The 15379-nt window shown below is 31.8% G+C and overlaps 1 protein-coding gene across 2 annotated transcripts in view; it reads right to left on the minus strand.

Moving 5' to 3' along the window:
* The window catches only part of CRISPLD1 (cysteine rich secretory protein LCCL domain containing 1), a 41625-nt gene that overhangs the window by 10552 nt on the left and 15694 nt on the right, over window positions 1-15379 (minus strand). For both annotated transcript variants that reach the window (XM_037505157.2, XM_037505147.1), the window contains exons 3-12: window positions 7155-7273; window positions 6708-6840; window positions 5735-5850; window positions 4861-4961; window positions 3138-3278; window positions 2884-2944; window positions 2712-2778; window positions 2388-2518; window positions 679-722; window positions 506-578 (exon numbers count right to left, since the gene is read on the minus strand). In XM_037505157.2, coding sequence (XP_037361054.1) covers window positions 506-578; window positions 679-722; window positions 2388-2518; window positions 2712-2778; window positions 2884-2944; window positions 3138-3278; window positions 4861-4961; window positions 5735-5850; window positions 6708-6840; window positions 7155-7273 — 986 coding nt within the window. The remainder of the gene's footprint in view (window positions 1-505; window positions 579-678; window positions 723-2387; window positions 2519-2711; window positions 2779-2883; window positions 2945-3137; window positions 3279-4860; window positions 4962-5734; window positions 5851-6707; window positions 6841-7154; window positions 7274-15379) is intronic.

Genomic DNA, 15379 nt, shown 5'->3' on the forward strand with positions numbered 1-15379 from the left:
CATGAGGGTGGAACTCAGGAGAGAAGAGTTCTCACTTCCTCTCCCACCACTGTGAGGACACATAGAGAGAAAAAAGCCAAGTGCAACTGGAGAGGTTTCAAAGAAATCAAACCTGCTGACATCTTTATCTAGGACTTTGGCCTCAATAAGTGTGAGAAAATAACTTTCTGTTGTTTAGGATACCCAGTCTATATCATTTTATTATAGCAACCTGAGCAGCTAAGACAAAACTCTTTGTAGCACATGTGAACATGTGCGGCATATGCACAAATCTGTTATTATGGAAGAGCAAGACTTACTCTGGCATTTGGGGACAACACAGCAGGGATGCCTGGAGTACCTGGAATTAATGATGCCCCACTGTTCCCTGCTGCTTAGCAGTTCAGGATTATACATCCTTTGAGTTTAGGAATATCACAATTTCAGGCAAAAGCAGACATTATGGGGTAAGAACACCTTATATGTTTACTGGCATAAAAAAGTAAGAAGTTTCAGAAAACGTTACCTTGGGCAATGTGAAGCAGGCTTATGAAATGGACAGAGTTGTTCCACTGTTGTTTCACAAGTAACAGCCTGAACTGAAGAATTAAATGAAACATAAAGCAGTAAGCAAATCCCTTGAAAACAGCAACATGCAATGTAGTAATAAGAAAAAATAAAGGTGAAAAAAGTGCTAACCTGTTACTTTAGAGACTGTGAAGGAATTAGCAGACTGATATTTGCTGAAGATAAAAACATAAAATCAATCATTTCTTACATGCATCATCCATATAACTTCTGTAATTTTGATGTCTATGAATACTTTATTTCCCCTTAGTCTTATTTAAATGTCTAGATAAGTAGTCGTATAATACATTTTCTATTTTATGCTAAATCCAAATTAAAAGAATAAACCAAATCAATACCATTCGTGATATTATAGGATGATCTCTTTTCATTATCCATCTCAAAAACGTACAGATAATAGCATAAAGTAATATACAGTTATATTTGTATACTCATTTCCTATTAAAGTTAAAACCCTCAATATACTAATTCCTTGTCACTACAAAACCAATTGATTAAATCTTTCAGAACACAAAACACACGATAGTCATACATACTACTAATAACTATCTTCAAGGATTGTGTATTATTCATCTTTTTGTTCCCCTTATTACCCAGTAAATGAGCACAGTACATAAATGAATTCTTTGCTATATGCATTATTGAAACAGCAAGAATGTAAGAACGGGCATATCATTAAATATTAAAATTTAATTGATTTATTTACACTCAGATTTTCAGAAAAACATTTATTGAAAAAGGTAAGGTTTATTTGTAATGGCACTTTAATATGACAACCTTCAAGTTCTAAGAGTTTCTATAATAAACATAAACAAAAATTAAGGTAAGAGAAAAAAATATCAGAACACAGATTCATTAATGCAACATTCAGTGTTTGGCTTATTAAAGCTAATAACCTATATTTATTACTTATTGAAGGTACTTAATAAATATTTGTAGGATAAGTTAATTAACATTTCCATAAAGCTTTTACTTAAGAGAACAATCACTAACAGCTGAAAGTCATATATCAAGCCCTTGAATGAAACTGTATACATAGGAGATCATTCTACTAATTTGCAACATCTTAAATAAATTCTTATTAAGAATTTTCTTCTTTATAGTTTCATATAGCAATTGTATAGCTATAAAGAAAGGAGACTATGTCAAATCTTCTAACTAAAGGCAGTCCCTATGAACTTCATTGTTTTTTAGATTGAAAGAGATACTACAAAGATATCTAAAAGTCCATATCTTACTACTATCTACAGAATGTATAAGAAAACATACAGTATTTCAGAATCATATGTTTAACAAATTTAATGAGAAACATTTAAAAAGTTAATCAATATTTTTATTTGGGTTAAAATATGCTTATATAGACAAAAGAAAAGGTGACATGGTATATCACATATTTAAAGAACTTTTCAAAGTCTTTTTACCTATTAATCTAATTTATCTTATAGACAGAATCGGTGTGACATGAAATAAACCATTTTCCAACATAGGGCAGGAAGTAGATGCAAATCAATATACCCTCTACCCTCGGTGGAGTATATTCTTTCACAGATGAAAAATTTATTGCTTTGCATCAAAACAACATTAAAATTGTAGATTCTGAATGAAACATAGAAAATTTGGAATTTATAACCAGTAAGGTTCAACTATGAACTTACATATTTAGATATTTTTCCTTTCTGTGTCTACATAACTGAAGTGAGCTTTGAAAATTACTTTCCTCTTTATAAGTTAAATATTTCTATATTTTTCTCTAAAAGAATGTATTAACTAATTGCTATAATTAAAAAGTATATGATTCAAAGGATCATTATGGTACTTACCCAATTGTTTGGATACCATTTCTATTAGATTTGATGAAATAATGTTTTCTTCCTTGTCTAGTGATATCTACCCAACCACCTTCATTGTCTATTATGCCATAATGTATTGCAGCTCTACAGATGCTGGATTGCTTGAAAAGAGGAGGGGAGAAAGGGAAGCTAAAATATTAATATTTAAGCACAAGACAACTCATCATTGTTTATGTGACTTCAAACATTTCCGAGAAAAGATCAATATTTATATAAATAGTTATTTTTCACATTAAAAAATCAAATTTATATGAAAGAACTCTATCCTCAAATAACTACATTTAGAAAACTTACCATTTCATAATGCACACTGCCTATAACTTTAGCTTTACTATCCAAACAGCCAGCAGGGCATTCGTATCTAAACAAAAGAAGTTGAAAAGAAAATTTAGTTCCTCTGAATATAAGTATAGAATGAAAACATCTCATTATTTTGTCAGTTAATTTTGAGAAGAACAAAGATTACCTATTGCAGGTTGTTCCTTTGCACTGATCTCTTAATCTTACTTCACAAGAAACAATTTGGGCTAAAAAAATAGTAATTTAGATAATGTTAAAGCTGCTATAAGTCCTCACAAAAAAATTTAGTTGATGTAAAAGTTGCTATAGTTCATCACATAGAGCTTTTTCCATCCTAAAAATACTCAAATTAATAAAATATAGTAGGAAATATCATCTATGTAAACTTTAAAATTTTTGTAAATAATGCAGAGGTCTTACACATTTGCTGTGTGCTTACAACTTCATTTCTGTTACTATCATCTGCTCTTGTCCGAATGTGGGTGTCATGGACTTGTGACTGCTGCCGTTCAATTTCATTTGTTTCTTCTTCTCGAGGAGGGTAATACTTGTCTGACCCTTCTGTTAGACGGAATGGATTTAATTAATATGAATCCCATCTTATAGGTACATAAATTATTAAAGAATATAGCTTAATGTGGCTTTCACATTTTTAAAACAGAAAAATCAGAACTACCATTTGGCCAAGGTTTTGGTTTAAGGTGTTCATATGCACTACACTGGAATAAGCTTTAATCCCTTTATTTTTGCTACATCAAGCTAATGTTAAATGGAGACATTTTGAACTTTGCTTATATTTCCATGTGGTATCAGTGATTGCTTCTCATAATGACTCCAAGAAATCTACAGTGATCTAATGAAGTAATAAAGTGAATCTGAATTTGTTTTCCCAAATGAAACATTATTAATATTTTTAGGAGGATTTTAAGACACTTATTGAATGAAATTCGGTCTAAAGAAGGACTAACATGCCCTTGTGATTTATTACAGTATCAGTTTCCATGGAAAAGGTTTTCTTTTTTACAAGGAAATTCAACACCTAAAAATTTGAATTTAACAATAGAGAATAATTTAAATCTTTGAATATATATATTTTTTCAAAATTGGCTTGACAGTGGCACATTTTGGAGAATGCTTTGTTTCCACGTGTGCCCAAGAACTTAGAACCCAGGAAAAGGAAGTATGAAATCAGAAGAAAATCAATTTTTAGTAAAATACAGTGGCCACTGGTAAAGAGATAAAAAGGTTGGAGTTATGGGAGAAGAAAGGACAGAAAACAGATGAACACATATGAAAAATACTGTGAATCTATTTAGGAATTAAAAATAGCTCAGATAACAGCATGAAATATGCAACTAATTAACATTCTGTCTTCAAGGGAAAAAAACATCTTTTATGAGTGCTGAGAAAAAGGTTGTATGCATTCATACATTTTCTAATATACTTAGTTTGCATTAATCTTCATTTTGTCATCATTACAAAAAAGGAGTGAAAACTGTTCACTTGGCTACCCAAGAAACATGACTTCACAAAGTTTTGCCATACACATTTTAACTTCATGTGCTATAAATAAAACGCCATATTTATGTTTAATTTTTTGAACATTTGCGAGAACAACTTACAACAGTTTTTCAGTATTATACTTTTTTTAGTATTTTGGCATGAGAAATTGTATACGCCCCAGTGAGAAGCAGAGAATCAGAATAATTCATTGAGCATGGTTCATAAGATTCATGGATAAGTATTTTGGCAAAAACTTTTACACTGCTAAAAATTAATTGTGCTAAATTGCTAAATCCTTCAAAAATGATGACAGTTATGGAAATAACACTAGTCAACAATTTGTCAAACTGGTTTCTAAAGTATAAATATACTTGCTATTCTGGTATAATTTCAAAATAGAATTAGAAGTAGTTATCTGGAATAATCATGAAATGTTATTTAAAATACATATTGGTATTATGGGCTTACTAATAGAAATATTTAAAGATATTTTAAATGCCTTCTTCAAAATACTTGAAAGAGGTCTAGAAACTATTCATGTAATAAATTAAATACACTTTTGGATTTTAAAATAGGAACTGATGTATAAATTAGATCAAAATACAAAGCAAACTGAATATTACAGCACAATAGCACATACCTTTGTAGCATAGATTTTCTCTACAGCCCCCTCCAAAACTAGGTGGACAAGCAGAACAGGGACGGCCATGTTTGTAGGGGGCATGGCCCCACCAGTTTCCCCTTAAACAGATGAACCACTCTATTAGAAGTGAGCCTAACAGTATAATTTATAAGACATTGCAAAATACTAGACACTATAGATTATATCTATATAATCTATATATAGGGATTATATATACATAGATTATATACAGCTTATATTATAGGTTATATCTAGATACTATAAGATTATATCAGAATCTTCTAAGTAATTATTTTGGTGTGTAGATTTCAAGTATTAATATCTTTTATCAGATTCCTTCTGGTTACTAGGTTTAAAGATAAACTGTTGCTTCATTCTCTTTAAAATATACAAAATAATTTGTGATGTACATTGTTGAAAATTACAAAGTCAAACTTTTGCAGAACCTCATATTTGCTATGGTATATTCTTATATAATCCATTTGATTTAGTAAAACAAATTTCAGACAGATTTGATCCTAAGTATGACTATAATATATTTGCAGGGTAATGATCTTTATATAGGAGAAAATATATTTCTCAGTTAATCTATGATTGCTAAGTTCCAATAAGTCAAAATACCTAATAATTTGTGCAGTGGGTAAAATGAAGACATAAAAATATGATTCATATATTCATAAAGATATTTAAAATTTTCATATTCTCTTTAAGTTCTGACTTTATGCAGCAGGCAACCACAGTTGTCATGTTAAATAATCTGAGTTAAAACAATATACTTTACTCAATGAAGGTAAGAAAAAAATCAAGGATATAAAGATCTTTTCAAGTTGATAAAAAATTTACATATGAAAGTAGCATTTTGCCTACTTACTTTGGGGAATAATTGCACACCAGGTAGACAGCTTTGGGCCATATCTGCCCCCAGATGTTCATGTTATGGCACAAATTAATGGCACAGCCTATTCTGCTACTTGTTGCCCATACCACCTACATTCAAGAGACAAAATGGTCAGAAATAGAAGACTGAAAAGACAACAAATCTGAGAAAAAAATGTATTTAAGACTGAACTTGAGAAACATCATTCAAAACAATGGAAAGTGTTTAATTCAGATAAATCTGATTATATGAATATATAACCATTTTTAAAGTACAAACATACTGAGTAATTCATAAGTTATATCACTATAATCTTGAAGGTTATATCAATGTTTCTGTGAAGAAACTTACCTAACGAACAGAATTAGTCATCTTATACAGGGAGTACTAGAACAAAATTTCTTATGTGACATGATAATTTCATTTTGCCACTGGTTCTTCAGGTGTTCAATGCAAAGGCACACAGAACAATCTGTCTGTTTTATATTCACTAATAATTGGCCATAGAAACTCTAGGAACTCATGAATAGTAATCAAATCTGCCTTTAGTTATTTGATTTAGGAATTACTGAATACCAAATGTGAATACTAAATGCTCCTGGAAAGATAAACACTGCATGCATATAAATACTGAATGCCCTTGGTAAATAAAACCACAGTTTTATTCTTTGGAAAAATAAAAAATAATGGCAAGTGACTCTGAAAATGGTAAATTTATTCTTAGTTCACATTTACTAGGGCCATATTAAAATGGTTTCATATACAAATCACTGAAACAATGTCTTTTTAAAGTAGATATTTGGATGTTTTTTCCCAATAATTTTGTTATAGATTTTGTAAGCCTATTCTACATAAATCAGTAACAATATGATGTTTTTAAAAAATAGGCCTACCAAATGGTATGACATAAATTCAGTACTTTATCTCTCAAATGCAATTTAGAGGAATGAAATATATCAAAAAGTACCTGTGTGTAATGAGTACATACAGGACCAGAACACCTGAATGGACAATATGGGTTGCATTCATGTTCATATGGGTAGCTGAAGTCTCTCACTTCATCATACCATGCTTGCACATGAAATGTTGGGGGTCTATATCTATTTAAAAGAAAGTTAAGTACAAATAACAAGTTAAGTTGGAGAAAATGCACAAAAACAAATATGGCAAAATAGATTTATAAAGTTTAGTGGGAGATATTGTTGTGGAAGTTATTATTCATAAATACTTAGGTTCACTAGATTAGTAAAGTAGGAATTGTTTAAAAATAAATCTAAAATACTATTTATAATTCTGGTATAATACTTATGTTGTTTTTCTTTTAGGCACCAAGCCTTTGAAATTTTGAAATGAATTGATAAACATTTTACTAACACTTGTGTTTTTAGACACAAAAAGTTACACTTAAAGCTACCTTCCCCAATGTGCTCCCAAATTCTGTCCAATTGATGGAAGCAAGCTGGAAGGTCCATGTTCCCACATGCAAGTTTCAGCCCAGGATTCCGCAGATCTTTCCAGCTCTACATCCCATGTCTATAGTTCAAAACAAAAACAGAACACAGACACAAACATATAATATTATGTGCAGAGTTTGGACCCATCTTCAGAATATAGTGTTACTCAAATCTTATGGTTTGTTTTTTTGTTTTTTTTTTTTCCCTTCTTACCTCTTCGCAAAATCAACATCATGGTTTGGGTTCTCATCCACTCTCACCTAAATTTTGTACTGGCCTCCAAACTATTCTTCTTGCCTCCATCTCTTACTCCTCCATCTCTTACTCTCTTAAACATGTACCACTAGTGTTTAGCATTACCAAAGTGACTGATCTTAACTACTCCTTTGTCTAAGAATATCCAACAAATCCCCATGTACATGAGGTCCATGATCCTCGGTCCCAGTGTTCCCTATCACAAAACATGCCATCCCATGCTTTCGCTGACATTATGGTTTTGGCCTAAAACATCCTTCTCCCTATTTATTTGTCAGACAGACCCTACTCTTTCTTCACAATCCAGTTTTAAATGTATTTTGTTAAATTCTCTCAAGTGTGGACCTCCCCAGTGGCACAGTGTGTTGAGCGCAGCTCTGTGAAGATGTTCACAGCCTCTGCAACACAGGTTTGATTCCCGGCCAGCTGGCGAGATGCCCACACGGTGTGGCAGACCTCGCCTGTCTCACCTGCTGCTCCCCTCAGCAGTGTTTTCAGTCCATCTGCCTGTTCTGCTCCCCACTCCATCTCTAGTGAATTCTTTCACCCTGCTGTGGCTCTGGCCTGTACCCCAGTTCTTGTATAAATAAAATAAAATCTTTAAAAAAAAATTCTCTCAAATGTAAGCTATCCCCTGCTTGAGGTACTTAAAGCTTTATTATTATGCTTTCCTTCTTTTAGCAGCAATTACACTGCAAGGTTAGTATTTGTCTACGTATCTCATTCATGAGTCGCTCAGGGGCAGTTACTCTACTAACACTGGGCTTACATTTTTGGTTTATTTTCTATGGACAAGGTGATTAATAATTGTTTTTGAATATATGAGTGATTAATGAATTTGGTTCCTATCAAAATATAAATACATGATAAGTTGTATATATTACTCATCGATGGCAGTTCATTCACATTTTAAAAATAATTCATAAATAAATATTTAAAATTATGAAGTTACTGAAATAATTTTGCACAGCCTGGGCTTATTTATTTTTATTGAAGTAGCTGCATATATTACAGAAGTTTTAGGTATGCATCATTGAAATCAAAATGGGTATATGATATTACAGTTATTAGTCAAAAAACAGAATAGAGTAAGCACGGTAGTAAAAACAGTATTAGTGAGAACTGAATTCAACCTCAGTATTTTCAATTAAAGGAGTCTGGGCATTTTAATGGGATGGGAAAATAGACCAGTGACTAAACCATGAGGATATATGTTAAGGTGATAGTGATGAGATGGACAGAGCAAACATATTGAAATAATGTTTAGGAACTTGAAATCCCAGAATTTGATGGATGACTGAAAGTAAGTGATGAGGGTGAGTGGGAGAAGACTGGTAAGACTATCAAATTGAGAGAAAGAAAATACAGAAATAGATTGACAGCGTGTGTGCGTGTGTGTGTGTGTGTGTGTATTTCTATGTGTAGTAGAAGAGTGATGTGTGAGGTGACTGATACACACAGCATTTATGTCAAGTGAAGAGTGAAAATATCTGATTCTGGGGAAGAACTATACTCTGAAGATATGGATTTTGAAGGTAACACCTGGAGATAAATTTCTTCAAGATGACAAAGAACGAGGAGAATATAAAAAGTATTTAGGGATATGAAAATGGAAGAGGAGAAAAAACAATGAGTTAGTACAATAAAATGGAAAAATGAAGTCAGAAAGGTTAAGTGAAAACTGAAAGAAGACTAAGTTACTATAGTGATGGGACAAAAGATTCCAGGTGCAGAGTGTGAGCAACAAAGTCAAATGCTAAAGAGACAGTTTAGGATTAAGAACAATTTCAGCTCAATAATAAGTATAGAAATCAGAATATAGAAATCAAGAAATGAAGTGAATGGAAAAAATAAGTGGACAAAGAAAATGTGGGTAATTTGTTAAGACTTTAAAGAGAAGAGAGAGGGGTAAACGTTAAAAAGATAAGATGGCAGGGTCTAGGCAGAATTTATTTTCTTGCTTTGATTTTTATAGGATGGAAGAAACGTAATCATGATTACAGGCAAAAGGAAAAGACATTATGGAGAAAAAAGCACTGAAAAATTTAAAATTGGCATATGTAAGGAGGGGCAGATTCTTTATGTTTATATAATTATTTTTATAACTGAGCATTCTTGCTCTTTCAGTTGTGCACTTGAAATACACCATGTTTTCAAAGCCAAAAAGTAAAAGTTATACAAAGTTAGAATAAGTATATTCTTATGAGAGTGCACCATTATCTAGCAAGATTACAAGAGTACTTTACACGCAACTCAAAAATTCAGCAGTAAAAGTAGCTGATTTTCATAAATATTTTAATTTTTTTGGATTAATATTGAAATTCAAGATGATTGGTTTTGTGACATAGGTATCAGAACTGTGCGCAATAAATATCATTCATGTACTTTATTTGCCAAGTAGGGGTATACTGTTAATTAAGTTCATGATTTAAACAAGACCTACATTTTTATATAATTATAAACAGCTATTTTTCAAGTTGTTGTCATTAACTACCTAATACATTTGTATTAGGTAAGAAACAAAGAATTTGGCTGAAGTCCTAGAAAATGAGCAAGATGCTGATCTCCTTCTGTATCCAGAAGGCTGGCGAGCCAGTCATCCCTCAAAAGCAAGCAGGTTTCCAGGTACAGGTCCCTGGAAAGTAGATCTTAAGAGACAAGCAAAATCTTGTCTTCAATCTTGGAAATCTTTTTCTTACATAGTTCTTTAATTACACACACTGCAAAACTATACTTATCCATTTTTTTCTCACCTAGCAATCTTATATTCTAGAGCAGCCAAGGACCAAAAGAAAAATAAACAACTCCTGAATGGCTTTAAAAAAAAAAAAAAAGTGATGTCTTTAAAACACTTTCTGCACAAAAAGTGGAGTTGAAGTCTCGCCCTTCCCCATCAATTTGAACTGGATTAATCAGTATATAACAGAAAAATGTTGTGAGTCTTGTAGTTCTTTTCCTTTTAAGACACACATCTTGATAGACTTGAACCAACAAATTATGAGTCCAGCTTCCTTCAAGAGGTAGCTGAGAAGATACTGTGGCTAGATAAGACAAGACAGATGGAGGAGAGAGTCCCTTTGCTTGTGTTTTCCAGTCAGACAGCAGATCTGAGTTTGCAAGACCTCAGATGGACTGAGTCCAGGTCGCTGCAAACATGTGAGATCATTAGCAAGAATCATGTAGTGAGCCCTTAGAAGAGACCAAGTCCCTTATTCAAGGCCAATTTACTTTTAACTCTTGTTTTACACATGATTCTGTAATTTAAAGTGAGTTGTTTATATGAAATTGAAGATGGATCCTTTTTAGAGAAGATATATAATTCCAAATTCAAAATTTATTTCAAGTTTCTTATATCTGTTGTATGGAAACCAGCATAAAATTTAAAACATTATTCAAATGCTTGATGCTAAGATTTATTTGTAAAATTGACCCCTGAAATAGAAGATAACTCAGGTTCTTTCAAACTTATCTATAGATAAGCTATTTTTTAAGGCATGACTTAAGTTTTCTATTTAACCCATTAGAAATAGAGGTGAAGCAAATCAAATGAACTATAAGAATGCTAAAATAAGGATGTACATTATTTTTTTAAAGATTATTTATGAATACAAGAAGTGGGGCACAGATCAGATGTGTCGGAGGGTGAGAGATTCACCAAAGACAGAGTGGGGAACAGAAAAGGCAGAGTGACCGAAGTACACTGCTGAGGGGAGCAGCGGGTGAGACAGGAGAGGTCTGTTGTACCATGTGGGTATTTCCCCGGCTTGCCGGGATCAAACCTGTGCTGCAGAGAATGCGGACAGCTTCACAGCACTGTGCTCAACTGCCTGTGTCACCAGGGAGGCCCAGGGGTGTACATTATTTTACTGTAACTGTGGCAGAGGAACATGCATCCAGAATTTACTAGCAATAGCTAATACATATTAATCAGTTGCAATTTTAATATAATTATCTAAAGAATCTATTCAAGCATAGGTAAGTCAAGTTCAGTAATATAAGAAGATTCTTTTAGGAAACAACTTACTGAAAATTTAGCTATTCCAAAAGAAATTTTATAACATGACAACAGCATGGAATGTATATTTTTATGCTACAACATAATATTTCAGGTTTTAAGATCTCCAATAATTCATACCCATCCCATTTAAATGTAGGTTAGTCTCCACTCATTTCTATTTAAATTCAGGGTTTAAATTAAATCAAGATGGCCTCAGGAGATTCTTTTTTTTTTCTCTCTCTGAACTATTCACCCAGCACTAATTTAAAGCCAAACCACACTTAAAATTACCATTTCTTTATAAAATGGGTACTTGAGGTGTGTAGAAATGAAAACCACTCTATTTTCCAACTACATCCATAATCTGTTCCCTGTTAGAGAACAGTGAAGTTTAAAACTGAAGTTTTATTATTAAAAGAAACATTTAAAATACTACTGATACTCTTTGTCACCAATTTTGTTTGAAGTCAATTCTACAGGAGACAGGCACTATCATTTTCTGTGTGTGTATATATGAGGAATCTTAAACCTTGACAAAGGATTTTCAAAATTAAACCAAGAAATATTTACTGTAATACTTAAGTATGGTCTTACAAAAAATGGAAATTATGTAGCTATTTAGACATGCATGGAAATTCTACTAACTGCAATCCTTTGTTAAGTGTGAATGAGCATATACAATTCATACTACTATGAGAAAATTTTCTAACCTAGTTGTATAGTAGAATGAGAGCTGTAAATCACACAAGAATGTACTTTATATAGTTAATATTGCTAGCTTACCAGTAAGTTGCATACATTAGTAATTTGTATTAATAAGTTTTATAGATTAGGTTAAAACAACAATTAGTGATACAGCTTTTTCACTGATACTGAGAATAGTTTTATCTTTAAAAAAGGACTAAGTATTTTTACAAAGTAAAAATCAAAATCAACAAGCAACTGTAAACCAGAGACACACCACAGGGTAGGGGGGGAGGAAAGGGGAGAGGAAGGACTAGGGTCAAAACAAGGGGGGGGGGTGCAATTGTATGGGGAATATAACCAAAATGATAATGCATACATTGCGCAAAAATGAAACATGATGTAAGAATTATATAAAATAACTTATTAATTAAAAAAGGACTAAGTATTTTTAAATATATCTTCTTGATCAGGAAAAAAAATACCTCTTTCCAGTTAATATAATTTGAAAATTAATGTCTTGGAAATTATTTACTCTTTATAGTTCCAAAATTATTGTTGTAGTACATCTAAAAAGAGTTGAATACCAAAGTTAGTTACTAAGAATTTATCTAAAGATGAGTGTTTTCTTATGATTCAAAAATATCAGTAAACACTAAAGGGACAGGTAGATTGCTTTTCATATAAAAACCATGTCTTAATTTCACAGATAGCTAATGTTAAAGTTAATAATTTTAAATTGTATTAAGGAAAATGGGGTAAAGTTTTGTGAGATTGTCTGCTTATGCAAGTTTGTGTAATCAGACTACCCATACATAAATTATCCCAAAGATTGGTGGTATGGATGAAGATGATGGGTATATATTTATACACAAGTTACTGGTAAGCACTTATTAGCAAAGTTATCATGATATTTGTCTACAAAAAAAACTACCCTAGGTGACAGTGAAGCTAAGTACCTTATTCTATAAAATTAGACTCATCAATTAAGAAAAAAAACTGAGTAAATACTGAAAATTAGCTACCATGGCCTGATGCCTTCTAATGAACAAAGAAATAATATACTCAAATAATCTCATAATTGTCAAATGTGATTTTAAGTAAGGAGAAATATCTTAGAAATATTTTCCCCATTCTAGAAAACCCTATGTAATGAATGAAACTACAATAGATCTTTCAAAGTCAGTAATCAAAAAGATAAACTTATGCCACTAATAGCAACATGGATAGAGCACGAAAGGATAATGCTAAGTGAAGAAAGTCATAAGGAGAAAGAAAAATACCAGATGGGGTCACTTTGTCAAATATAAAGTAACTAAACTAAGAGTCAGATAAAGACAAGCTTAAATACTAATCCTTGAAAGTTGACTACAGAACTGAAGCTTTGACTACAGAACTATAGGGAATGGAGAGTAGCAGTAAGAACAAAGAGGGAAGAACACAATGGACTTTGGTATTGTACTATGGGTGAATTGGTGGTGAGTGCACTATGGTGGCAATACCTGATGGGGGTATCTAAATATTACCTCAATTAGAAAATAATTAATTAAAAAATAAAATTTTAAGAAAAACATCTTTGATACCTGTATAGTTAGACATTTCATGAACAAGAAATACAACTAGTAAAAAACTTAGAAAAAAGCAAATGATATCCAAGGTCTTTAAATAATTAAGATAAACTTTTTTCAAAGAAATTGGAAAATATTAATTAATGTTGTCATTAATTACATAATTTTCAAGAGTACCTCAATAATATAGATGTTTTGACCCATTATTCCTTTTTGCAAAATGGATATTGAATGAATGGATTGCCAAGAAAAATGCAAGAAAATAATTGGCCTTTGATTATCACAATATTAGGTAGCATAATGACAATTAAACAACAGTCCATGATAGTTTGAAATTTAATATGAACTTACAAATATGCACTACTCTGGCACACTAGAGTTGAAAGGCAGTTATGCTGGAAGTCAAGATCTAGGCTGGAAGCTCTGCACTTACTTTCCTACCATAAAATGACAAATAACACAATGAAACTGTATTTAAAAACTAAAAATCTACAATAAAAGGAATTCCAAACATCCTTCTTTTGAGACATATAAATCTACATACTTGACTTAGAATACCATCCCCATATCTCCAGGTCTACCCCAGTTGTGAGTAGTCAGTAGCTGTCAAAAGGAATGATGGCACTTTAGCTTTTAATGTTATTGAAAATACCCTGGTGCTAAGTCTTGTGGACATAAGTAAACAAAGCCATCAGTGATACTTTTTTGTTTGTTTGTTTTCTTATATAGATAGATAAAGGTGAGTTTGCACTTTTCTAAATCACTCAAACTACGGGTAATTACAACACATGATACACCCTGGAAGAGTTCTCTTTCCGTAATTTCACAATTTAAATTGTGAATTTGCAAAATTATCTATTTGATTATATATAGTTTGATTTCCAATTTTTTCACCTATAACATTAGAAACTGCAATAAGGTTTTTTTTTATTTCTTTGATCCTTAAATTCTATTCATTTGTACTTGCAATGTCATTTAGAATGCCCTATACATTGCGTGTAGAACTCCACACTATCTTATAATCCATATAATAAAATTTGTGATGACAACTAAACTGTTTTGTGATTCTGAAGACAGCATAATCAAAGTTTCAGATCTTTTAATTATAAATCTAGAAAAGAATTCAATTACATCTAAATTATTTCTATTTGAGAAAGTGTAATTACTAAAGTTTAAGGTCTGTGAGAAACTTCAGGAAATTAATTCATTTTCTATAATAGTTAACTGAATGAAACAAGAAGCTATTCTCAGTCAAAAAATTAAAACCAGGCCTCTCTTCAGTTTAATCTGAAAACCCAATGGTAAAATCTTTGAAATAAGACCCAGACTTCTACATGTAATTTTTCTGCATAGCTTAAAAAGAACACCAGAGTTTTCCACTAATTCACAAATGAAGAAGTGGCTGAAGAAATCAAAGACAGAGTTACCTCATTCTAAATACCATCTTAAAAGATAATTCTTGTTATGCCACCACTTCTGGAAAAACAGGTTTGTGATTATACATCATCTGTCAAAACTAAATTCCTTCTTCAATCACTGTTGTGTTTTCATTTTTAAATAAGAAAGTTCAATTCCCAAAATTTGATGGACTAAGTTGTCATGTGATCCTCTAATAGAGATAACTTGACCTCTAAGAGAATGTTATTTTTTGGAAGTAACACAGTTGACAGTTCTTGACACT

The sequence above is a fragment of the Talpa occidentalis genome, unplaced genomic scaffold, assembly GCF_014898055.3.
Source record: "Talpa occidentalis isolate TD23 unplaced genomic scaffold, MPIMG_talOcc4v2.1, whole genome shotgun sequence".
Classification (NCBI taxonomy): Eukaryota; Metazoa; Chordata; class Mammalia; order Eulipotyphla; family Talpidae; genus Talpa; species Talpa occidentalis.